Source organism: Schistocerca piceifrons, chromosome 10 (assembly GCF_021461385.2).
Source record: "Schistocerca piceifrons isolate TAMUIC-IGC-003096 chromosome 10, iqSchPice1.1, whole genome shotgun sequence".
In the NCBI taxonomy this organism is placed as follows: domain Eukaryota; kingdom Metazoa; phylum Arthropoda; class Insecta; order Orthoptera; family Acrididae; genus Schistocerca; species Schistocerca piceifrons.
In genome coordinates, this window is record NC_060147.1 from 75,734,926 (window position 1) to 75,761,779 (window position 26,854).

Genomic DNA, 26,854 nt, shown 5'->3' on the forward strand with positions numbered 1-26,854 from the left:
AATATAACAAGAAAGCTACCGTATCCCTTCTACCCCACAGTAAGTAGGCCTATTAAAAACTGTCTTCAAGAGTACCTACAATTATTTACTACGAATAATGTCTCAGCAACCACGACAACTGCGGAAAACGCGCTTACAACTCGCCTGCGTTAACAGTCAGGCAATAATACTGAAACCAAAATAATGCCCAGTGTTCTGATTCGGAACGAAATAAACTTTGACGCTATAAAGTCGAATGAGCATGGCACAAGAATTACAGGAACTTTCCGTTTCCAGCAAGGACTGTAAGATATTGGCTTCAGAAAAACTTGTGATGCTGCCAGTATGCACGAACTGTTAAAGAAATAAGAGCTTAAAATGCAGTAACAGGCCTACCTGTTTTGCGTGATTAAAAATATTTTAAAAAACTGACACTTTAAAATCAGAGTTTTCTGAGCAAAGTGAAGACCCAAACATTTTTATAGGCGTAACTAAATAAATATTTCGGATAATATATACCATTAAGGAAGTTGTACCTGGACTTTATTACAAGAGTTACACATTCCTTCCTGACTGGGCATTTCAGACTGCAAGAAGAAGTTACAAATTTTGCCAAATTCAAAACGCTAATTACGTACTAAAAACGATACACAACTAAATCGAACATGCATGCACAACGCATAACAAGTCTCTCAATAATTCTAATACCTTTTGTTTCCAAAAGTCCTCTCAACTTCAATTCAACTCAAAAGCACGGCGAACATAGGAAGCGCGAGAGACGTTTGGCAGAAAAATGGCGCCAAAGCTAATCAACCAATCACTGGCAACTTCACCTATGTCCACTCTCTCTGTATACAGGCTCTGTAGTCCCACTCGTCTCGCACCGCCAGGATAGACCACGCGGCTTCTCGGAACAACAGCCAACTCTCCACCGCCACGCCACGCCGCGGCCTCATTCCCGATTCTCTAATTCCCGATTTTAAAAACCGACCGACCGACTCGTCACCACTACGCAACCAACGGGCCATCCCCCCAAAGATCTTACTCCCTTACACAAGGCTAACAGGAAGCAACGGCTCTAAGATCGGTAAGACCAGACACGCCGCCAGAAGGGGAATCTCAACAGAATCGTATGCAGCATAACGAAATTCCTTCACCAGGGAAGACGAATGGAATATTCCAGAATTTGAAACACGAACAGCTGCTAGCATGAGTTTTCTTAGAAGTAGATACCTTAGGGTTGCGAAGCAACTCAAATCGCTTGATACGGGCAAGTCTTCAGGTCCAGATTGTATACCGATTAGGTTCCTTTCAGATTACGCTGATACAATAGCTCCCTACTTAGCAATCATATACAACGCTCGCTCACCGATAGATCTGTACCTCTTCTTCTTCTTCTTCAGTAGCTCTACAGCCCTTGGTGAGCCTTGGCTTCTTCAACAATCTTCCTCCACACTTCTCGGTTATTTGCTGCTCTTTTCCACCCCCGGACTCCCATATTGGTGATATCCATTATTACCTCATCGACCCATCTTCTTCTAGGTCTCCCTTTTCGCCTAACTGAATGGATCATACCTTTCATCATTTTCTTTGGAATTCTATCCTCTGCCATTCTCTCCAAGTGTCCTAGCCATCGTATTCGCTGTGATTTCACAAATTTTACTATGTCCCTGCCTTGTATTAACTCTTGTAATTCGGCATTGTAGCGTATTCTCCAGCCTTCTTCCTCCGTTATTGGCCCATAGATTTTGCGTAGTATTTTCCGCTCAGTGCTTCTTAGAGCATTTTTATCGTGTTCTGTCAATGTCCATACCTCTGAGCCGTATGTGATAACTGGGCGGACTAGGGAATTATATATTAGCAGTTTAGTTTTTCTTGTAACAAGGCTATTTTTGAAAAGCTGCATATTTGCAAAGTAAGCTCTGTTTCCTGCCTGTATTCTTTCTCTTATAGCCTTTCCAATACTGTTATCATTTGTTATTAGGGCTCCCAAGTAATTAAAAGAGGACACTCCATTGAAGCATTTCCCATTGATGTTTAGGTTTTTAGGGGTTCTTCTGGCCTCAGATTGTGACATTACCATATATTTTGTTTTGTTTTCATTTACTATGAGGCCAATTTTTAAGGCTTCTGTTTCCATTGCCCGGTATGTTTCTATGAGTGTATTGGTATTTCTTCCCACTATAGCAATGTCATCAGCGTATGCACATATCTGGCTAGTTTTCATAAATATGGTGCCTCTTTTGTTGATTTTATTTACTGCACTATGCAGGGCTATGTTGAATAGGACAGTGGAGAGACTATCCCCTTGCTTCACACCTTTATTAAAGTCAAAGCTATCACTTGTTCTGCTAAGGACCTTTACTTTTGCTCTTGTCTCTGTCATTGTCATTCTGATTAGTCTTATTAATTTAGCACATATTCCAACTTCTTTCAGTACTCTGTATAGTTCCTGCCGATTTATGCTGTCAAAGGCTTGTTTGAAATCGATGAATAAGAAATGCAGATCTATATCATATTCATAGAACTTTTCCATCATTTGCCTTATCACAAATATTTGATCAGTTGTTCCTCTGCCTGGTCGAAGGCCACACTGATATTCCCCTAGTATGCCTTCTGCACACTTCTGTATCCTTTCGTTTAATATACTTGTGAAGATCTTATAAGCTGTACTTAGGAGTGTTACACCTCTATAGTTTTCACATGCTGTTCTGTCCCCTTTTTTATAAATGGGGACTATTATTCCAATTTTCCAATTATCTGGCATAGTTTCTGTTTCCCATATATCTGATATTAGTGTGTGCAGTTCCTTTATTACAGCCCCACCACCAGTTTTTATTAATTCAGCAATTATGCTGTCTTCCCCAGGGGCTCGATTGTTTTTTGACTTGTGCACAGCCTGGGAGACCTCTTGTAGTGTTGGTTTTCTTGCCTCATTGGTTTCATTGTCTACTTCCAGCTCCACTCTTCCCTCCTGTGCAGAGGTCTCTTCATCTTCTAGGCTGGTGCTTAGTGTATCTTTGAAATACTCTGCCCATCTTCCCACTATCTGTTCTTCCTCCCTTATCATTTTCCCATCTTTACTGGAGCAGGCCGTTGTTTTTGGTTGGAATCTATTCTTCATTTTGCCTATGGCATGATAGAACTTTCTTATTTCACTCTGTTCCTTTAGTTCTTCCAGTTCTTGAAATTTCTTCTTATTCCACTCTCTTTTCTTTCTCTTGCACAGTCTGTTAGCTCTTCTCCTTAATTCTCTATATTGTTCCACATTATTTCTGGTTTCTCTCTGTAACACTTTTGTTCTTGCCCTGTTCTTTTCCTCTATTGCTGACCTGCAATCTTCATCAAACCACTCCTGGATTCTTCTGTTCCTTCTTATGCCTATTATTTCCTCTGCAGCATCCTTAATGGCTTTTTCAAACCTGTTTCACCTTTCATCTACTCCTACTGTGGTCTCTTCATTGCTCAACTTTGTGCTTAGTGTTACTTGGTATTTTTTTACTTCATCAGGGCTGTTCAGTTTGTCTGTATTCCATTTCATTATCTTTCCCATTCTGTTGCCCTTTGTTAGTGACAGTTTCTCTCTCAAGACTGATTTTATCAAAAAGTGGTCTGAATCACAGTTTGGTCCTCTGCAGCTCCGTACATCCGTAACTGACGTGGAGTGGCGTGCAATCACTAAAATATGGTCAATCTGATTGACTACTCCATTGGCTGCAGACTTCCAAGTACCCAGATGGATCCTTTTATGTGGAAAGCAGGTACTTTTAATAATCATATTATTCCTTGCTGCGAATTGGCATAGTAAGTCTCCATTCTCATTGTTTTCTTCATGTAGTGAATATTTTCCAGAAACTCCATACGGATGTTCATTCCTCCCTATTTTTGCATTAAAATCTCCTATTACTAGCATCAGGTCATATTTAGGTACTGCACAGCATACTTTTTCCAAGTCTTCGTAGAACTGTTCTTTAATTATATCCTCTTTTTCCTCTGTTGGTGCATGTGCATTAACTATTGATATATTCCTAAATTTACCTTTTAGTCTGAGTCTGCACATCCTTTCATTTATAGGTTCAAATTCTAGAAGGCTTTTCCTAACTTCCCTAGTTATTATAAACCCTGTTCCAAGTTGGCCTGTTCTTTCTTCTGGGCCACTATATACCAATGAGTACTCAGGTTTATCTATCTGCCCATTCCCCTGCCATCTTATTTCCTGTAGCCCTACGATATCATATTTGAATTTTAAAATTTCATTGGCTATTTCTTTCATTTTTCCAGGCTGAAGCATTGTCCTCACATTCCACGATGCTACTGTTAGATCCTTTATCCGTTTCCTTTGCCGGGGTCGTGATACATGCTTTCCATCCAGTTTCCGAGGCTTCTGTTGAATTTCCGTAAGATCTGTACCTACAGACTGGAAAATTGCGCAGGTCGCACCAATGTTTAAGAAGGGTAGTAGGAGTAATTCGTCGAACTACAGACCTATATCATTGACATCGGTTTGCAGTAGGGTTTTGGAGCATATACTGTATTCAAACATTATGAATCACCTCGAAGGGAACGATCTATTGATACGTAATCAGCATGTTTTCAGAAAACATCGTTCTTGTGCAACGCAGCTTGCTCTTTATTCGGACGAAGTAATGGCCGCTATCGACAGGGGATCTCAAGTTGATTCCGTATTTCTAGATTTCCGGAAAGCCTTTTACACCGTTCCTCAAAAGCGACTTCTAGTCAAGCTGCGGGTCTATGGGGCATCGTCTCAGTTGTGCGACTGGATTCGTGATTTCCTGTCAGGAAGGTCGCAGTTCGTAGTAATAGACGGCAAATCATCGAGTAAAACTGAAGTGATATCAGGTGTTCCCCAGGAAAGCGTCCTGGGACCTCTGCTGTTCCTGATCTATATAAATGAACTGGGTGACAATCTGAGCAGTTCTCTTAGGTTGTTCGCAGATGATGCTGTAATTTACCGTCTAGTAAGGTCATCCGAAGACCAGTATCAGTTGCAAAGCGATTTAGAAAAGGTTGCTGTATGGTGTGGCAGGTGGCAGTTGACGCTAAATAACGAAAAGTGTGAGGTGATCCACATGAGTTCCAAAAGAAATCCGTTGGAATTCGATTACTCGATAAATAGTACAATTCTCAAGGCTGCAGTTCAACTAAGTACCTGGGTGTTAAAATTACGAACAACTTTAGTTGGACTGACCACACAGATAATATTGTGGGGAAGGGGAGCCAAAGGTTGCGTTTCATTGGCAGGACACTCAGCTTTACCAGGTGGGATTGACGGAGGACATCGAAAGGGTGCAAAAAAGGGCAGCTCGTTTTGTATTATCACGTAATAGGGGAGAGATTGTGGCAGATATGATACGCGAGCGGGGATGGAAGTCATTAAAGCAAAGACGTTTTTCGTCGCGGTGAGATCTATTTACGAAACTTCAGTCACCAACTTTCTCTTCCGAATGCGAAAATATTTTATTGAGCCCAACCTACGTAGGTAGGAATGATCACCAACATAAAATAAGAGAAATCAGAGCTCGATTAGAAAGATTTAGGTGTTCGTTTTTCCCGCGCGCTGTTCGGGAGTGGAGTGGTACAGAGATAGTATGATTGTGGTTCGATGAACCCTCTGCCAAGCACTTAAATGTGAATTGCAGAGCAATCATGTAGATGTAGATAAATATGAAAGGATCAGTTAACGATGGAATGGAAGAACTCGGAACAATCTTAACAGCGCGATAGATGTTGAGAGCTGACACACGGCTCACCTTCACCGTATGCCATTGGGAAACTTACTAGACGTTATCCACAGCCTGTATCGCTTTGCAGGAGGTGCCGCCTGGGACCGCCACCGCTGGTTGTGGTCTCCACCCTGCTGCTCAGCCTGCCGGCACTGACGCTGGCGGTGTTCCCCTGCGTGCTGCAGGAGGGTACGATGCAGTGCGACTCGCGCAACCTGACGGCCGTGCCAGACCTCTCAGACCAGCCCGCAGACAAGGTGACGGAGCTACGGCTGGAGCGGAACGCCATCCGTGACGTGTCTGGAGGCCCGCTGGTTAACTTGACGGCACTGCGCGTCCTGTCGCTGGACTGGAACTCGCTAGTCGACCTTCCAGAGGACCTGCTCGACGGCAGCCCCGCGCTGGAAGTCCTCCAGGTCGGCTGGAATCAGCTGTCCGCGCTGCCGCCCCGGCTCTTCGACAACCTGGCCCAGCTCAGGGTGCTGCGTGCCGCCAACAATCTCATCGCTGAGCTAGACAAGTAAGAAACTCGCTGGTTAACCAGGAATTGCACTGCAACTGCAAACTTGAGACAATTATCCATTCTGTCACACAATGACGACAATGAAGGCTTTCATGGTTGGTTGTCTCCATTGTTGATGAGTGTTCTGGATTGTATGGCCGTGGTCCACGAAAATCTTCAGAGCTGTGCTAGATATTTTCAGAGGAACTCCTGGTTCTGCTGCATCAGTTACACTCCGAGGAACCAGGAGCCCTTTGAAGATACCCAGCACAGCTCTGGAGCCAGAAACTAAACAGGTCAACGGACTATGGCCATACAACCAAGAAGATTCACCAGAAACTAAACTGAAAATAAACTGAATATGTTCCTAATACCCTGGTTCCAACTAAAGTGTTCAACATGTGTCGTTTGGTTGTCAAATGAATGACAGAACTGGAAATCCACTACCATATATTAAGAACTGGGAACTATTCTCCTCACGCCACTGGGATATACGGGTGAAACTAATGGCGTTCTACGATGACCCGTTGTGCTCTCACAAGAAGGGACTGAAATTTGTAAATAATCCCACCCCACCATATTTCACTCTCTCTCTCTCTCTCTCTCTCTCTCTCTCTCTCTCTCTCTCCCTCCCTCTGTCTCTCCCTCTCTCCCTCTGTCTCTCCCTCTCTCTCTTTCTCTCTCCCTCTCTCTCTCTCTCCCTCTGTCTCTCTCTCTCTCTGTCTCTCTCTCTCTCTCTCTCTCCCTCTGTCTCTCTCTCTCCCCCCCTCTGTCTCTCTCTCTCTCCCCCTCTGTCTCTCTCTCTCTCCCCCTCTGTCTCTCCCTCTGTCTCTCTCTCTCTCTCCCCCTCTGTCTCTCTCTCTCTCTCTCTCCCTCTGTCTCTCTCTCTCTCTCCCTCTGTGTCTCTCTCTCTCTCTCTCTCCCTCTGTCTCTCTCTCTCTCTCTCCCTCTGTCTCTCTCTCTCTCCCTCTGTCTCTCTCTCTCTCCCTCTGTCTCTCTCTCTCTCCCCCTGTCTCTCTCTCTCTCTCCCCCTGTCTCTCTCTCTCTCCCTCTGTCTCTCTCTCTCTCCCTCTGTGTCTCTCTCTCTCCCTCTGTGTGTCTCTCTCTCCCTCTGTGTGTCTCTCTCTCCCTCTGTGTCTCTCTCTCTCTGTCTATCTACGAGGGTCATTCGAAAAGAAATGGAAACTATTTTTGTAAAAATACAGTTTTCATTCTGCATGTGTGAAAGTTTTACAGTGTGTAGATACATCCTTCCCGCTTGTTTTCAAACTTAGTTCAACCTGTTCCCGTGAGTGGCACCGTCACAGCATGTCTTCAAGATGGCTGCTACACTTGACGTTCGTCAGAAGCAACGTGCTGTCCTAGGATTCCTGTGCTGCGAAACCGAGACAGTCGGAAATAACCACAAGAGGTTGAAAAAGGTGTATGGAGATGCTGCTGTCGATCTCAGTACAGTTAGTTGGTGGCCAAGCAGGTTACGTGATGAACGCGGGCATGGCCTGTCCTCGCAGCCGCAGGCCTCGTACTGCAAACACTCCAGACAATGTGCAGAGAGGTAACGAATTGGTGACTGCTGACAGACGCATCACAGTGAACGAATTGTCACGCTACGTTGGGATAGGGGAAGGAAGTGTTTGCAGAATACTGAAAGTGTTGGCGTTAAAAAAGATTTGTGTCAGGCGAGTTTCCAGGATGTGGACAGTGGCTCACGAAGAAACAAGAAAAACAGTATGCAGCGAGCTTGTGGAACAGTACGAGAATGGTGGAGATGAAATTGTGATAGGTGATGAAACATGGCTCCATCATTTTTCACCAGAGACGAAGAGGCAATCAGTGGAGTGGCATCATGCAAATTCACCCAAGGAAAAAAAAAAAAAAAGAAACACACACCTTCTGCTGGAAAAGTTATGGCTACGGCGTTTTTCGATTCCGAAGGACTCTTGCTTGTGGACATCATGCCAAGTGGAACCACCATTAAATTCCGATGCAGATGTGACGACAATGAGGAAACTTCAAGCTACACTGAGTCGTGTTCGACCACATCGGCAAAAGCAGGATATTTTGCTGTTGCACGACAATGAATGGCGACATATCAGTCAAAAAACCATGGAAGCGGTTGCAAAACTCGGATGGACAACACTGAAACACCCGCCTTACAGTCCTGCCCTGGCCCCATGTGACTCTCATCTCTTTGGGAAAGACTCTCTTCGTGGAACAAGGTTTGAAGATGATGACTCCCTTGTGCACGATGCCAAACAGTGGATCCAGCAGGTTGGTCCAGAATTTTACCGTGCGGGTATACAGGCGCTGGTTCCAAGTTGGCGTAAGGCAGTTGAGAGAGATGAAAATTATGTGGACAAATGAAAATATTGTTCCTAAAGGATGTATCTACACGCTGTAAGACTTTCAGACATGTAGAATAGAAGATGGAGTTCTTAAAAAAAAATAGTGCACATTTCTTTTGTAGTGACCCTTATATTATCTATCTACCTCACACATACAAAAGCAAACAATATTTTCATTTCTGTCTTGGTCAGAGAACAACATTGTCCCTGAAATTAACTAACATATGTCCAATCCCGCCTCCATAACCCAGTGGTCTGCACAGCTGGCTGCCATTCCCTGGACCTGGATTCGATTCCCGACACTGCCTGGGATTTTTCGTTGGTAGGAGGACTGTTAAGGGGTGCACTAAACTCTGTTAGCCCGATTGATGAGCTACTCGACCGAGCTGCAGTGGTATAGGTTACGAAAACTTACAATGGCAGGGAGAGTGGCCCTCCATACCACATCAAAGAACGCTATTGGCGAAGGATGACATGGCGGTTGGTCGGTACTGATAGACCCGCCGAAGCTTGTGGACAGAGTTTACGTTTCGTGTCGAAACCGTTGGTACTCACCAAGATTTTCAGCGGGTTTCCCTTGGTTGCAATGCAAATGCCGGAATGGTTTATTCTCTCCCATACAGGAAGCCCTCTGCCCCACTACCAGTTCGTCGACAGACTGATAGAAATGAACGTAGAATATAAAATGGGCCATATCTCAAACAGCCTACTCCACTTCTTGGAACAGAGAATGAAAAGTACACAAAAACGAAATTAAATTCTCAAGATAAATCAAGTAATCTAGAAAGATAATGGACGTACTCTATAGTACACACTAAAAATACACAGATATAAATAAATACTTTTTTTATTTCAATTTAAATCACTTCGGGGACTTGACCAATCAATCACATACACAACTCACAAACTTAAGACAATATTTAATTGACTTTCCTTCTGATACAGGACATAAAAGTACTGACAGTTCAAAATTAATATCTGTACATTTCGCTTTCATGAAGACTATGTCTTTTAGTCAAGCTTGTTCCCAAACCAATTAAATTATGACATGTCTGTTAGAGGACAAGCGCATTGAATTATTTCGACAGTTGTATAACTGTGGAAAGCGTGCGCATAGTTATTTATGGTTTCATGAATCCAAACCTGCTGGTACAGGCCAGAGACAATTCTGGAGTAAATATAACAAGACACCGCCTCAAAGATATGCTCTTATTAATTGGTAAGACCTTTTCACCGAAACTGGCTGTGTGTCCCACAGGACGCCGGGTCAGGGTTGGCCAGCAGTCTCTTATTTTGCCCAGTCAGCTGTAACGTGCTTGAACTTTCAAATGGTGCAAATGGCTCTAAACACTATGGGACTTAACATCTGTGGTCATCAGTCCCCTAGACTTAGTACTTAAACCTAACTAAAGACACCACACACATCCATGCCCGAGGCAGGAGATTCGAACCTGCGACTGTAACAGCCGCGTGGTTCTGGACTGAAGCGCCTAGAACCGCTCGGTCACAGCGGCCGGCCCCTGAACTTAAGTTAATGCCCTGTTACAACATGATATGGGCACAGAATTTATTTTCCACCATATCGTCAACGTGAAGTTGTCGTACATTTCTGCAGGAATGTGCCGACTTTAATTGGACGTGGTGTAGCAATATCCTGGCCACCGGCATCGCCTGATTTAACCTCAGTGCGGTTACACTAAGACAGTGTGTTTGTTACCCCGCTCCCGGGAAGCGTCGACGAAATGCGGCGACAGATAACAGCACAAGCAGTTGCTTCATAGTATTTGAGAGGAAACTGATTACACGCGGGACATTTGTTGTGTTGCAAGAGGTAGCCACATTGTACTATTGTAAATATATCTTCAAGATACACTTATACTACGTTCAGTGTTGTGTCAAACATTTTGGTAAGTTATTTACCTTTCTCACAAATAAAGGTTGCTTTTGCGTAACTAATTTCTAAATATTCTGTATATTTACTAGTTCGATACCTCTCTACAACATTCTTGCCAGCCGATTGGATGCGTAAGCTTTTAAGACAATTGTCCGATAATTCTAACACTTATTGCCATTGCCACCTTCGGAAATACGACGATTATAAAATTTTCCGAAAGTCTTACGATAACTCTCCAGACTCATAGACTCAACAAACCGACTCGTTTGCTTCCTACTTCACCCAATAACTTCAGAAATTCCGAAGGAATGTTACCTATACCTTCTCCATTTTTAATGGCATGTTTCCCGAAAATCTGCAGATTTCTTATACTGGATCTCCTATATTCTTCTGTTACGTCATCAGACAAACGCTTCCTCTCGTAGATATCTGCAACGTATACTTTCCCCTCTCTTCTGAGGTTAACAGTACATTTCCTTTTGCATTCTTAGTCAATGGAAGTATTAATTCTGTTACCCGAAACTTGCTATCAATTACCTTCAGCTACAATTACATGCATACTCCACAAGCCACCTGACGGTGTGTGGTGGAGGGTACCTTGAGTACCTCTATAGGTTCTCCCTTCTATTCCAGTCTCGTATTGGTCGTGGAAAACAAGACTGTCGCTATGCCTCTGTGTGAGCTTTAATTTCTCTGATTTTATCCTCATGGTCTCTTCGCAAGATATACGTAGGAGAGAGCAACATACTGTTTGACTCCTCGGTGATCCGGCCGGAGTCGCCGAGTGGTTCTAGGTACTACAGGCACTACAGTCTGGAACCGCACGACCGCTACGGTCGCAGGTTCGAATCCTGCCTCGGGCATGGATGTGTGTGATGCTCTTAGGTTAGTTAGGTTTAAGTAGTTTTAAGTTATAGAGGACTGATGACCACAGCAGTTAAGTCCCATAGTGCTCAAAGCCATCTGAACCATTTGACTTCTCGGTGAAGGTATGTTCTCGAAATTTCAACAAAAGTCCGTATCGAACTACTGAGCGTCTCTCCTGCAGAGTCTTCCACTGTTTATCTATCATCTCCGTAACGCTTTCGCGATTACTAAATGATCCTGTAACGAAACGCGCTGCTCTTCTTTGGATCTTCTCTATCTTTTCCGTATCACTCCTAATGCCTACTCCCAGAAAATTTATGTAATTAACTGCTAAATGCTAATGGATCTTCCTTTCTATGAATTCGCAGCACATTACACTTGTCTACATAGAGATTCAATTGCCATTCCCTGCACCGTGTGTCTATTCGTTGCAGATCTTCCTGCATTTCAGTACAGTTTTCCATTGATACAACCTCTCGATATACTAAGCATCATCCGCAGAAAGCCTCAGTGAACTGCCGATGTCACCCACAAGGTCACTTATGTATGTTGTGAATAGCAACGGTCCTACGACATTCCCCTGCGGCACACCTGAAATCACTCTACTTCTACCCATTGACATGCTGCGTTCTGTTATCTAAGAACTCTTCAGTCTAATCACACAAGTGGTCTGACAGTCAATATGCTCTTACTTTGTTTATTAAACGACTGTGGGGAACTCTATCAAACGCCTTGCGGAAGTCAAGAAACACGGCATCTACCTGGGAACCCGTGTCTACGGCCCTCTAAGTCTCGTGGACGAATAGCGCGAGCTGGGTATCACACGATCGTCTTTTTCGAAACCCATGCTTATTCCTACATAGTACATTTCAAGTCTCCAGAAAAGTCATTATACTCGAACATAATACGTGTTCCAAAGTTCTACAACTGATCGACGTTAGAGATATAGGTCTATAGTTCTGCACATCCGTTCGATGTGCCCTTTACCAATCTTTTGGAACGCTACGCTCTTCTAGGGACCTACGGTACACCGCTGCAAGAAGGGGGGCAAGTTCCTTCGCATACCCTGTGTGAAATCGAAATGGTATCCCATCAGGTCCAGCGGCCTTTCCTCTTTTGAGCGATATTATTTGTTTTTCTATCCCCCGTCATCTATTTCGATATCCACCATTTTGTCATCTGTGCGACAATCTAGAGAAGGAACTACAGTGCAGTCTTCCTCTGTGAAACAGCATCGGAAAAAGATGTTTAGCATTTCGGCCTTTAGTCTGTCATCCTCTGTTTCAGTACCATTTTGGTCACAGAGTGTCTGGACATTTTGTTTCGATCCACCTACCGCTTTGACATAAGACCAAAATTTCTTAGGATTTTCTGCCAAGTCAGTACATAGAACTTTACTTTCTAATTCGTTGAACGCCTCTCGCATTGCCCTCCTAACACTATATTTCGCTTCGTATAATTTTTGTTTGTCTGCGAGGCTTTGGCTATGTTTATGTCTGCTGCGAAGTTCCCTATGCCTCCGTAGCAGTTTTCTAACTCTGTTGTGTACCACGTTGGCTCTTTTCCATCTCTTACGATCGTGCTTTGCACATATTCATCTAATGCATATTCTACGGTGGACCTGAACTTTGTCCATTGATCCTCAACACTATGTGTACTTGAGGTAAAACTTTTGTGTTGAGCCATCATGTACTCCGTAATCTGCTTTTTGTCACTTTTGCTAAAGACTAAAATCTTCCTACCTTTTTTAATATTTCTGTTTACGGCTGAAATCATCGATTCTGTAACCGCTTTATGATCGCTGATTCCCTGTTCTACTATGGACGAACTGCTCATTGCAGTGCCTGACCTGAAATAATCTGTCAGTCAGATCGATACCAGTAATCATTATTGAAAGAAGTGGTGGCACAGAGAATGTTCTCATTTCATTATTGAGACCATGATTCCTGAGACTATGATTCCTGAGGCATGGCTATAATTTTTAAAATTAAGACCTTTTTGAATTGCCATCAAGATCTTCCGTGATGAAGCTGACCAACTTTCAGGTTGATGGCTGTAGTTACTTTGATTACGTCTTTCCACAACTTCACCAGACCTTATTATCTGATACCACACACAACCACAGATTTGCTTAGGATTCCACGAAGCCAACAGCGCTATGGAGGATCGTAATGTCACAGACATTCGGTGAAGAAAGGCTTCGGTTCAGTACGCAGTAGTGCGAAGCCAACAGAAAAGACGGAAGCGTAAATTCTCCGGTGCAAACACAGGAAGCACTTTCTTGCAGGTTACGCACATGCCGAGAAACGAGACAATGCGTACTTGCGGCGTGCTTCCAATAGCGAAGTCGCGGAAAGGTATCAACTTCTTACACCAGTCGTATACCGTTTCCGTTACACAGTAACACTGTCGTAAAACACACATTTGTTTATTTTTATTTATTTAATCGTGTCCAAGCCATAGACAACCCACATATTACATATACACACAAATACAAATACAATACACATATGTATAAGTAAAACAAACGCAAAATGGGGAGTCACATTACAATATAAAGACAAACATAGTATATACGAGGGCCGTTCAGAAAGTAACCTCCGGTTGATTTAAAAAAATACACCAAATTAAATAAAAATATTTTAATATATACATCTTACAACTACATCTTTGCATTATTTTTCTACATAGTCTCCACAGCGATTGAGGCACTTATCGTATCTCTTCACAAGCTTTGAAATTCCTTCTGCATAAAAATCACCCGCTTGTGCCTGGAGCCAGCCTGTGACCGCATCTTTGAGCTCTTAGTCGTCATCAAACCGCTGTGACCCGAGCCATTTCTTCAAATCCATGAAGAGGTGATAATCACTTGGCGCCAGGTCTGGGCTGTAAGGTGGATGGTTGATAACGTCCCACTTGAAGGACTCAAGAAGGGCCGTTGTTCTGCGAGCAGAGTGAGGACGGGCGTTATCGTGCAAAAAAACGATACCGGAAGTCAGCATACCACGGCGTTCGTTCTGTATAGCCCGTCGTAACTTTTTTATTGTTTCACAGTACACGTCTTGATTAATGGTCGTACCACGTTCCATGAATTCAACCAACAACACCCCTTTGGCATCCCAAAACACCGTTGCCATCAGTTTTCTGGCAGAAAAATCTTGCGAGGCTTTTCTTGGTTTGGTAGGCGAATTTGAATGTGCCCACATCTTTGATTGTTCTTTTGTCTCAGGGTTCACGTACTTAATCCAGGTTTCGTCACCGGTCACGATTCTGTTTAACAATGGTTCTCCTTCGTCCTCATAACGTGACAGAAAGTCTAATGCAGAGGCCGTTCTTTGAGTTTTGTGGTGGTCGGTAAGAATTTTGGGCACCCATCGTGCACAGAACTTACGGTAACCCAATCTTGCTGTCACTATCTCGTACAAGAGAGTCTTAGAAATCTGTGGAAAACCAGTAGACAACTCCGACATTGAGAAACGTCGATTTTCACGAACTTTTGCATCAACTGTCTGAACGAGTTCGTCAGTCACCAATGATGGTCTACCACTCCTCTCTTCATCATGAACGTTTTCTCGTCCACTTTTAAATAAACGTACCCATTCATGGACAACTCCTTCACTCATAACTCTTGGTCCGTACACGGCACAAAGCTCACGATGAATAGCTGCTGCAGAATATCCTTTGGCTGTAAAAAACCTTATGACAGCACGCACTTCACATTTGGCGGGGTTTTCTATTGCAGCACACATTTCAAACTGCCACAAAAACTAAACTAGCGCAGGTACGACGTTCACTCGACCACGGCTTGATGCCGACTGACCTGTTGAGTGCGTGAACGCACAGATGGCGTCGCTACTCCCCCCACAACCCGCACTGTGACCAATCGGAGGTTACTTTCTGAACCGCCCTCATATATCATATCACGTCGCGCCAAAATTCAGCGCATTCAACTGCCACTGCCGTAGCGTTTGCCAGATCTTCTTTCCTGCACACTTCCCCCATGTTGCTCCATTCCAGGAGGTGGTCCATTGTTGGGTCTGTCCGCACTGGCACGTGTCCGTCCCGTCTCGGTATCCCCATTTACACATGTTTACGTTGCATCTGCCCACCCCAGTTCGTAGGCGGCTGAGGGTTCTCCATAATGGCCATTTTAGTTCATTTCCAGAGGCCAGTTGTTCGTTGGGTGAGATTAGAGGTGCCTGGTCTCCCGTAGGCAATGTTGCTTTCCATTTTGACAATCTGGCCTTTTGTGTTGAGGTTTTGATCGGTTGAACTGAGGTGAGCAAACTCCGTCTGGATTTTAGACGTGTGTGTGGAGGGTTTTGTCCGAAGAGAGGATGGCGCTGGTCGCCAGCTGCTTGAGGCACCCTGCTTCGCTTCCTATAGCTCGTCTGATGTTGGGTGGAGCTATGCCACTAAGCAAATAAAGTTGGCTAACCGGGGTGGGTCTTAGGCATCCCGTGATTATGCGACAGGCATCGTTCAGCAGAGGACCACTCGTTTCGCATGCGCTGATCTTTCCCAAACTGGGGCAGCGTATTCAGCAACCGAGTAGCAGAGTGCAAGTGCAAACGTACGTCAAGTATGTGGGTCGGCACCCCATTTTGTGGAGATGAGCTTACTCAGGAGGTTGTTTCTTGTTGATAGTTTGCCTCTGACCTTGTCTACATGATGTCTGTAAGTAAGTGTGCGATCAAGGGTGACGCCTAAATAACAAGGAGTGCTGCTGAACGCAATCCGTTGGTTGTTCCACATGATGTTTAGGGTATGTTTGGCGTCTCCGTTTCGAAGATGGAATAGGCAGGATAATGTTTTTGCTGCGTTCGGGTGTAGGCAGTTGGCTTCGTAGTATGGCGTTAGACCGTTGAGGGCATTCGTAAGGCTAATTTCTATTGCAAGATCATCCGCGTAAGCAAAGATCCTAGTCCATGGTGCAACTGGTTGATCATTCACATATATGTTGAAAAGAGTGGGTGCGAGGACACTGCCTTGGGGTAGTCCATTTTTCTGTATACGCCATCGGCTTCGCTTCCCTCCTAGGTTTACGATGAACCGTCTGTTGTGACATGTTTGAAACTCGCTCAACAACACCCGGAAATTTTGTAAATCTAAGTATAAACGGCTGGCATATAAAAACGCGTAATCGTCATAACTGTTAATATACAGCGTGACAATTATTGAACTGTATGAAAAAAACGCTAATTAGTTACGAACTACGCCATGCACGCACTTTATTCAACTTAATATGTCACTACTGGTATTCGGGTTTAGGTTATGAGATGTTCGATATAACTGCCAGTATTGGCGATCATGTGGCGTACAGGAATAGCAAAATTCTGCATCACCCGCAGAAGTGTCAGAACATTGATGCTGTAGATGACCTCCTGAATCGCTGTTTTCCGTTCAGCAATGGTTTGGGAATTATTGCTGTACACCTTGTCTTTAACGTAGCCCCACAGCAACGAGTCGCATGTGTTCAGATCCGCAAAATAGGCGGCCAATCGAGGGCCAATGCCAGTGGCCTCTGGATATCCCAGAGCCAGAATGCGGTCCCCAAACTGCTCCTCCAGGACATCGAACACAATTGTGCTTCGATGGGGTCGAGCTCCGTATTGCATGAACCACTTCTTGTTCAAACCAAGGTCACTTTCCATAACGGGGATGAAATCATCTTCCAAAATCTCCACGTACTGTTTCGGTAGTCAGCGTGCCATCAAGGAATATCGCACCGATTATTCCGCGGCTTTACATCGCACACCACACAGTCACCCGTTGAGAGCGAAGAGACTTCTCGATCGCGAAATAATGGTCCTCAGTCCCCCAGATGTGCCAGTTTTGCTTATTGACGAACCCACCAAAATGAAAGTAGACTTCGGCTCTAAACCAAACCATACACCGCATACTAATTCTCATCATACGCAGCTTGAGCGTCCTAACACAAACATTTCAGAAGCTACGACGATTTTATTTCATGTAGTTCAGTAACTGTCATCCAGTGTTTACGCAGTTATGAGGCAAGTGGTCTCTCTCATACACAGGGCTAATATTCTCCTTAAAACCTTCAAATCCGTCGAGCAGCCCTGCGTCGGTTTCCGTAAGGGCCATGTTTCTGAAGCATAAGTGAGAACTGGTCTAACAAGGGTTTTATAAATAGTGATTGTTTTGGGCGGTTGAGGTTCTTGACTCGGATAAACCACTCAAGGCGAAATCTGCATTATTTGCTGATATCAGCCTAATCTTGATTTCAGTTGAGATGTCATTAAACCAAGTGGCTGTTGATCCAAGATATTTGAAGTTACCAACTGCTTCAAATGTTTATCCATTCACACTGAAAGATGACGGCGTATTGGGTTGATATGCTTTCCCACATGCCTTGTATTTAGTTTTATCTTCATTTATCGTAAGGTCCATCTTCTTACTTGGTTGACTTAAGGCTGTAAAAGCTTCTTTCAGTGCTGGTACTGTCTGTGCTGTGATGTCTACGTCATCTGCAGATGCTGAAATCTGTACTGACTTGTAGAAGATGGTGCCCCTTGTCTGTAGGCCTGCTTCCCTAATCACCTTCTCGAGTGCTACGTTAAATAATAAGCCTGCTAATGTATCTCCTTGACATAGACCATAGGGCATGAAGATGGGGTTGACGGAACGTCGAAACTAGTAGCCAAGTAAATATAAAATCGTAACTACAGCTGGAGGAATTTCATTTTTAATAAAAATAAAAAAAAAACGAGATCCTGCAATTAGGTTCTAATATTCTGATGATTGTGTGTAGAAAAAAAATTAATTTTGGATGTGCAAAATTAAAAACTCTGTTAATGATATAATCTGTACCATAAGTTAATAACTGTAGTTAATCAAGATTTTAAACATGGCTGCAGCAGCAACTGTAAAAATTCTTCACAATAAAAGGATGACAGCCAAAACCAGTTGCAGGGTAAAATTTTTTTATTAAAATTCTTGACCAAGGTTTCGGCACATATAAATATACCTTCATCAGAAGTAAAACTTCTAAAATTACATCATGCAATGGAGAATAATAAAACAATTGACGACGCCTTTGGCATAATTGTTTTATTATTCTCCATAGCATGATGTAATTTTAGAAGTTTTACTTCTGATGAAGGTATATTTATATGTACCGAAACCTTGGTCAAGAATTTTAATAAAAAAATTTTATCCTGCAACTGGTTTTGGCTGTCATCCTTTTATTGTGAAGACTGTAGTTTATTAGTCTTATAACCTTCTCAGGACACTACAATACGATTTTCTAATTAATTGCGTGATTAGAATATGAGTTATGGTTTTTTTATAAAAAAGAAAATAAAAAATTAAAAATTCAAATTTCTGGAAAAGTATTAATCCTGCATATTTTACTATATTTTTCAGTTAAAACACAGCTCTTTCGTTTTACACATGCAAAATTTTAGATTAGTACATTAATAAATATGGCTGTAATAATTTTTTAAATAAATGTTTACATTTTCCGTTACATTCCCCCTTAACGAATGGCAAGAACATTCCGAACAGGATCCCAGATATGTGAGTGGCTCGAGGACTTCTTAGGTAATAGAACACAGTATGTTGTCCTCTACGGCGAGCGTTCATCGGAGACAAGGGTGCCCTAGGGAAGTGTGATAGCACCACTATTATTCTCTTTATACATAAAAGATTCGGCGGACAGGGTGGGCGGGAATCTGTGTTTGTGTACTAATGATACGAAGTAAATGTATGATGATGCAAGATGACTTAGACAAAATTTATATTTGATGTAATGAATGGCTGTTGGCTCTTAAGTGTAGAAAAATTTCAGTTAGTGCGGATTAGTAGGAAAAACAAAAGTTTAATATCCAGATACAGCTTTAGTAGTGTCCTGATTGACACAGTCACATCTTTTAAATTTAGACGTAACGCTGCAAAGCGGTATGAAATGGAACGAATATGTGAGAATTGTGGTAGGGAAGAGGAGTGGTCGACTTCGGTTTGTTGGGAGAAATTTGGGAAAGAGTGGTTCACCTGTAAAGGAGACCGCGTATAGGATACTGGTGCGACCTCTTCTTGAATGCTGCCGGAGTGTTTGGGATCCGTACCAGGTAGGATAGGAGGAAGACAGCGAAGCAGTTCAGAGGAGGGCTGCTAGATTTGTTATCGGTATGTTCGAACAACACGCTGGTGTTACGGAACGCTTCAGAAACGCGGATGGGAATCCCTGAAGGGATGACGACATTCTTTTCAATGAACACTATTGACGAAATTGAGGGAACCAGCATTTGAAGCTGACGGCAGAACGATCCAGCAGCCGCGAACATACGTTTCGCGTAAGGACCAGACAGATAGGATACGAGAAATTAAAGCTCATCCGGAGGCAGACAGACAGTCGTTTTCCGTCGCTCTGCGAGTGGAACAGGAAAGAAACCAGGGTACTCTCTGTCACTCTCCTTACGGTGGTTTACGGTGTATGTATGTACATGTAGATGTAAATGAGTTACATGAACCTGAGTAACAGTAACTTTGCGTGAAAATGCGTAAGAAAAGTGGCTTTTAGCAGCTGGCTATGCCACGCCCATGGGCATTTGGATCCAGTGTGTTATCATAGCACATAAATGTAGAACATCAAATAATCACACTTTACGCCAAATTGATGTACCTTAATTACGCCAGCTTAATCAGTCCTACCTTTCGTGCTGCGAATGACTGTTTTCTTTTTGAAACCCAGTAGACGATTTCCGACCCTTGCGAATACAGGGTTTCCAAGTGTGAGGGGTCTGACAGGAACTCTCATTAGAATCAAAACTCTTCATATGGACGTATGCCCTATTCAGAATGGTTTTCAACGTAAAACACATTTAATGTGTGATAATTACTTAAAACCTTTAGCTGCCGACAGCTGTTGTTGTTATACCTCTATGGGGACGGCAGAAAATGTGTGCCCCCAACCTCTACTCGAACCCGTGATCTCCTGCTTACCTGGCAGACGGTCTATCCACCTGAGCCACCGAGGACACAGATGAATATCGCGACTGCAGGGACTTATCCCTTGCACGCTTCCTGCGAGACCCATATTCCCAACTGTCCACAATCTACATATGTAGTATACCTAATAGATATTTGCCCATCCACTCATTACTCGCGCCCACTAAGGTGACGATTCCCGTAACTATATATATATATATATGAAGATAGTAACTGTTCTCGAAAGAACAGATACCACTGATGACCGTGCAGCTTCTTTAGGGTAAATGATAGTTAATTGAAACCCTCAGCTGCCGACAGGTGTTGTTAATATACCTCGATGGGGACAGCTGAAAATGTGTGCCCCGACCTGGAGTCGAACCCGGGATCTCCTGCTTACATAGCAGACGCTCTATCCATCTGAGCCACCGAGGACACAGTGGATGGGCAAATATCTATTAGGTACATTACATATGTAGATTTTGGACAGTTGGGAATGTGGGTCTCACGGAAAGCGTGCAAGGGGTAAGTCCCAGCAGTCGCGCTATTCATCTGTGGGCACCTGAGGGTTTCAATTATCATTTATTCTAGAGAAGCTGCACAGTCATCAATGGTATCTGTTCTTTCGAGTACAGTTACTATCTTCATATGTATATATAGTTACGGGAATCGTCACCTTAATGGGCGCGAGTAATGAGTGGATGGGCAAATATCTATTAGGTACACTACATATGTAGATTGTGGACAGTTGGGAATGTTTGTTTTTGGCCTAGTGGCACGCACGTATGTGCCCTACCAACATAAGCTCTTAGACGTTTTATGCTAACTCAACACACTTCGTTGCTTTTGAAGTCTTCGTTCGAGACGTCTTTCTGACAGTAAACTGGCCCGTTGAACGAGCAGCTGTCCATTATGTTTTGTGAAGGTAGTTGTGCGAGGACTGAGTGTGTATCAGATAGCAGCATCACTTAACTGAGTTTGTACATGAATTGGCTAAAATGACACACATATATACTAATGAAGATTGTGTAGATATGGTATATGTAAACGGTTTCTGTGATGGGAGTGGTCCAGTTAGTGTCGAAGAATGCGGGCAGCTTTCCGACATGTCGAAAACCTCATCGTAGAAAGTTCACCACATTCCGTGAAAGAGGTATGGTTCCTAATTTTCATTTCCTACGTTGAGTACTTCAACAACATGTAGAGGAACAGAAACTCATTGTTAAAATGATGTAGCGTAGTGCTACTACCAGCAAACGGTGTCTTTCTGAACGTATTGGACATATGTCTGCCGAACATTACATGCAGAAAACGTGCATCAGTTTGGCAACGTATCCACAACCTTCACATTGGTGAGAATGGCACACGACTGTGCATATCACTATCCCATGACTTTTCCACGTCAATGTATGTATATACTTTCATGCCGCCTATGTCCCTCCTACCGTTCATTAGGGTAACGTGTAAAAATGAGAAGTGAATTTCGTCATGAACCTTTCAAGATTTTTGGTAATAATTTTAAACGACCACTTGTCTTTATATAGTAGTATAGATAAATACCTATAGTAGTATAGTATATTAGAACGTAGCACATACGAGGGGCATTTGAAAAGCCCGTGAAAAAAAACCTACTTACTTATTTGGGATAAAACTTTTTTATTTTCGACATAGTCTCCGTTTAGACTTATACAGTTCATCCAACGCTGTTCTAATATGTTGATACCTTCCGAATAATAGGAATTGTCCAAGTCTGAAAATCTCTGTCCCGCCATTCATTTCTTCAAATTGGGGAACAAATTGTATCCCGAGGGAGCCAACTCTGGAGAATAGAGGGGATGTGAAACGAGCTGGATTCCTATTTCCATCAATTTTGCGACCACAACTGCTGAGATGTGTGCTGATGCATTGTCGTGATGGAAAAGGACTCTTTTGCGGTCCAATCGCCGGCGTTTTTCTTGCAGCTCGGTTTTCAAACGGTCCAGTAACGATGAATAATCTGCACCTGCATAAGTTTTACCATTTCACAGATAGTCTATGAGGATTATCCCTTACGAATCCCAAAAGACAGTCGCCATAACCTTTCCGGCCGAAGGAATGGTCTTCGCCTTTTTTGGTGAAGATTCTCGCTTGGTAACCCATTGTTTATTGTTGTTGTTTGGTCTCAGGAGTATAGTAATGTATCCATGTTTCATCCATAGTGACGAAACGACGCTTAAAGTCCTGCGGATCCTTCCTGAACAGCTGCAAACAATCCTTGCAACACTTCACACGATTCCGTTTTTGGTCAAGCATGAGCAATCGCGGAACCCATCTCGCGGGTACCTTTCTCATGTCCAAATGTATATGTAAAATATCATGTACCCGTTCAATCGAGATACCCACAGAACTAGCAAACTCAGGCACCTTTTTCTTTCATCCATCACCATATCATGGATTTTATCAATGATTTCTGGAGTCGTAACCTCCACAGGGCGTCCAGAACGTTCATCATAACTTGTGCCCATATGGCCACTCCAAAAATTCTGAAACCACGTATAAACTGTTCTAATCGAAGGTGCAGAGTCACCGTAATATTTATCAAGCCTCTCTTCAGTCTCCTGAGGCGTTTTGCCTTTCATAAAGTAATGTTTAATCACCACACGAAATTCTTTTTCGTCAATTTTTTGACAATCATTCGATTTCCTTGATTCACACGAATGCCAAACACAAAGAAATAGACCAATATGGCTGAAACTTGGTGTGCGTTCTTTCCAAAGATGCTACTAACTAAACATGACCTCGATACGCGCCGGTGGTGCCATCTCTCAGACTTTTGCACGGACTTTTCAAACGACCCTCGTTGTAGTACAGTACGCAGTATGTTACAGGATAACGAAGTAAAGTGGCATATAATAAGCATGTGGTATACTATAGTATGTAATATATTGTAGCGTATATACCATATTAGTCTATTAATACACAGTACCTGACTGATGGTTCATACTGTAACTCAAAATAGAGACTCAGTCGCGTTTTTTGAATGAGATTCGGAAGCATGGATGTTCATTTATAAATCCAGTATTTGCTGTCACGGCGCCTTACTGCAAGATGCAGATGGCGCCTGAACAACTACAGGTTCAGAGCAGAGTTAGGAAACGTTTGACGGTGGTTGCATATGGAGACTTACAATACTATCCCATTATAATACAGTGCTATGTTGATAAAGGATCCTTTGAACATTTACATGCTTCCAGTTCGACTTTTGCGTCGACGCCACTGCTGGAGACTGTGGACTTACGCAGCAACATTTTGACGTCATTGGAGCCTGGGACGTTCACCGGCCTCAAGAGCCTCAAGGAGGTCATCCTCGAAGATAACCACCTGTCCTTGCTTCCACCAAAGACCTTCGGAAGCAACCCCAACCTCGTGACCCTGATGCTGGGCAAGAACAGTCTGACAGAGGTGAGGAGTTGCATCAATTTACTGTCTAGCAGCTAGCCAAGGAAAGTAAACGCGGTTCTTACATGATTTATGGGGAAATTATTCACACATAAGTATCGAAAATTAGTATTTCACTCTGCAGTGAGTGAGTGAGTGAGAGAGAGAGAGAGAGAGAGAGAGAGAGAGAGAGAGAGAGAGAGGGTGGGAGGAAGGAATAGAAACAGAGAAAGAGAGAGAATGAGAAAGAGGAGAGTTAGTGAGACTGGAGGGAAAACTAAAGAGAGGAGGGAGAGAGACAGGTGTGGAAGAGAGAGTGGAAAATGTGAAAGAGGAAACTGGGTAAAATAGGGAGAGAGGAGAAGGAAAACAGGTGACTGGACAGATGGATGAAAGGGAAGGGAAACCATAAAATAGTTTGAAACTATGATTAAAATTGTCACACCAGTGGTAACAACCTGAATTTTTGCCTCTTATAGTGTCATTGGATATTTTTTTCCACCTAACCTTCGATGCCACACCAGTGACGTTTACGAATGATATGAGACGGCAAAGGTAAAAGATATGGAATATGGAATTGTACGAGAAGTCAGGTCTGGTTTCTAATAGATTTTGGTGTCTAGATGATGGTTCAGGGTGTCCGTTGCAATCAAAACTAATAGATCCCGACCTCTTCCCATTTACAAATATTAGGGCCCATCAACTCCAGGCTGAAGAAAGCATCTTTCACCTAGTTTGCTTAGATGGAGGAATGTGGTTTGCCGTAGCGACTGTAACCTCGATGGATCGAGGACTCCACCATTGGAAGCAGCTGCTGGTATGCCAGCAAATGCTAGTAGTATGTTCCCTATTCTCCACTCGAACATCGCTAAAATTAACTTCAATAATCTTTCATGCCAAAGGTCATCTTTTTTGGGAAAAGTCATCCATCACATCTCCTTTCCAACACTTCCCATCTAGAAGCGACCCCTTGTTTGATGGCTAAAATTGGGGGCTTTTTTCAGGATTTAGCTTCAGAGAATCTCCTACAACAATTCGTCATCTATTTACAAGCTATTTGGTCTCCCAGCCTCGATGACAGACGAATTCGTTTCTCTCAGCAGGCGTAGCCGGGAATTCAGCTCGCCAGCTGTCACCTGGCTTGAGTGGGACAGCGCTCAGCTCCGCTGCACATTTCGCCCACCACCATTATAGCTATCTGAAAGTGAGGTGGTGGGAGAGCGGAAAACTGAGAATGCACCGAATTTAGATGACAATTCAGTCGCAATGCGTAGGATTTGGTTTTATATTTCACATTTCTCAACAACACAGATCACAAACAAAACAAATTTTGAATATTATTTATTTTTGCAACTCTGAGGAGATGATTTTTATCTGGGATAAGCTGTCGGCATACAGACAGACGTAGACAATTTAACAGATTTTCGCACTCAGGTAAAGATGACTTATTTCGTTCCATAATGGACAAAAAGTATTTCACACACATGTTGATCGAAATATTGCAGCGCTTTCATAATGTCATTATAGCAATGTAGAAACTCTTGGTCCAAATGGCTCTGAGCACTATGGGACTTAACATCTGAGGTCATCAGTCCCCTAGAACTTAGAACTACTTAACCCTAACTAACCTAAGCACATCACACACATCCATGCCCGAGGCAGGATTCGAACCTGCGACCGTAGTGGTAGCTCGGTTCCAGACTGTAGCGCCTAGAACCGCTCGGCCACCCCGGCCGGCGTAGAAACTCTTCCTGGGCAAAACTATATACATATCCTATACAGATTTTCAGAGTGAAAGGATTTGTCTTTAAAACGGGAATTAAACTGCAGATCAGTTGGTTACATCCGCAAATGCACAGGGGCGCTTTCAACTGGAACTATAAGCAGTGTCGTAAACGGATATCAGCTTAGCAGTGTCCTCAAAACGTTTAGCAAAATTTCCTTGTAATTCTTTCAAGGACATAATGAATTCTTCAGACCACACGTTTCATTTAACGCCAGTGAGCTTACTGGACTGGACTGTGTCCTTATTTATCCCTTCTACAATGCGGTTTTCTTCTGAAATGCATCCTCATCAAATCAGAAATAAGTATTCTTAGCATATTGCAGACCCGTCAGCAACTGTGATAGACTAATATATTTAAAAATCCGTCTCAGTTGCGAAAATTTTCTGGTCTTTACCCAGGTTTCGGCTAGAATAGTCTAGCCTTCTTCAGAAGCATAAAATTACTATAACATGCCAGAGTAAGGCACAGTCAACATTAAAAATTAAAACCTATAGTACCGTGGAACCATGTTTTAATTCGACAAGGTACCACGGTACTATAGGTTTTAATTTTTAATGTTGACTGTGCCTTACTCTGGCATGTTATAGTAATTTTATGCTTCTGAAGAAGGCTACATTATTCTAGCCGAAACCTTGGCAAAGACCAGAAAATTTTCGCAACTGAGGCGGATTTTTGAATATATCAGAAATAAGTTGTTTGTCGCCTTACAGTGTTTTACAATGGGCAGTGCAGTCCACTTCAAAAGCGACGTCTGCAATGATTTCTGGATATTCTAATTTTTGTTCGTGCACTTCTATTTTCTTCATCAACGGCTTTGCTGCAATGGTAAGACCGGATATGTGTAGCAGTAAGATTGGTGACCATCTTGCTCTCCAGAGTGCGGTTGGCAAAGGGGATGCACTCGCCCCCCTGTGACACCAATTAAGGAGCTACTTGATGGAGAAGTAGTGGCTCCGGTCACGAATACTGGAAAAGGCTGCGAGAGTCGTGTATTTACCATATCCCCCTTCACATCAGCATCCAGTGACGCCCATGGGTTGAGGATGACACGGTGGGCGGTCGGTACCGTTGAACCTTCCAAGGCCTGCTGGGGCAGAGTACCTAGTAATCTGTTTTCCTTCGTGCATTCAACAAAAGCGCGTTTTAAATAGAAAAATCGTTCCGGGCTTGCTTATTGACATAACCAGCATACTTTGCAATAGTATATAGTGTCTCCAAACTCTTCGTTCAGTTCCATCCAAAACTCTTGCAATCCGCAGTGGAATAACACGATGGGCGTTCAAAAGGTAATAGACCACTTTTGGATCCGTCAGTTTCGGTTGGAAAAATGTGGAATTTTTTGTGTAACATCGTGGAATATTCCCGCGTTA

General features: G+C 43.2%; 1 protein-coding gene across 1 annotated transcript in view; it reads left to right on the forward strand.

The window, feature by feature from the left end:
* Positions 1-26,854, forward strand: part of LOC124718703 (leucine-rich repeat-containing protein 15-like) — a 214,901-nt gene that overhangs the window by 124,145 nt on the left and 63,902 nt on the right. The window contains exons 3-4 of the mRNA XM_047244324.1: positions 5,812-6,243; positions 23,514-23,721. Of these exons, the coding sequence (XP_047100280.1) occupies positions 5,812-6,243; positions 23,514-23,721 (640 nt within the window). The remainder of the gene's footprint in view (positions 1-5,811; positions 6,244-23,513; positions 23,722-26,854) is intronic.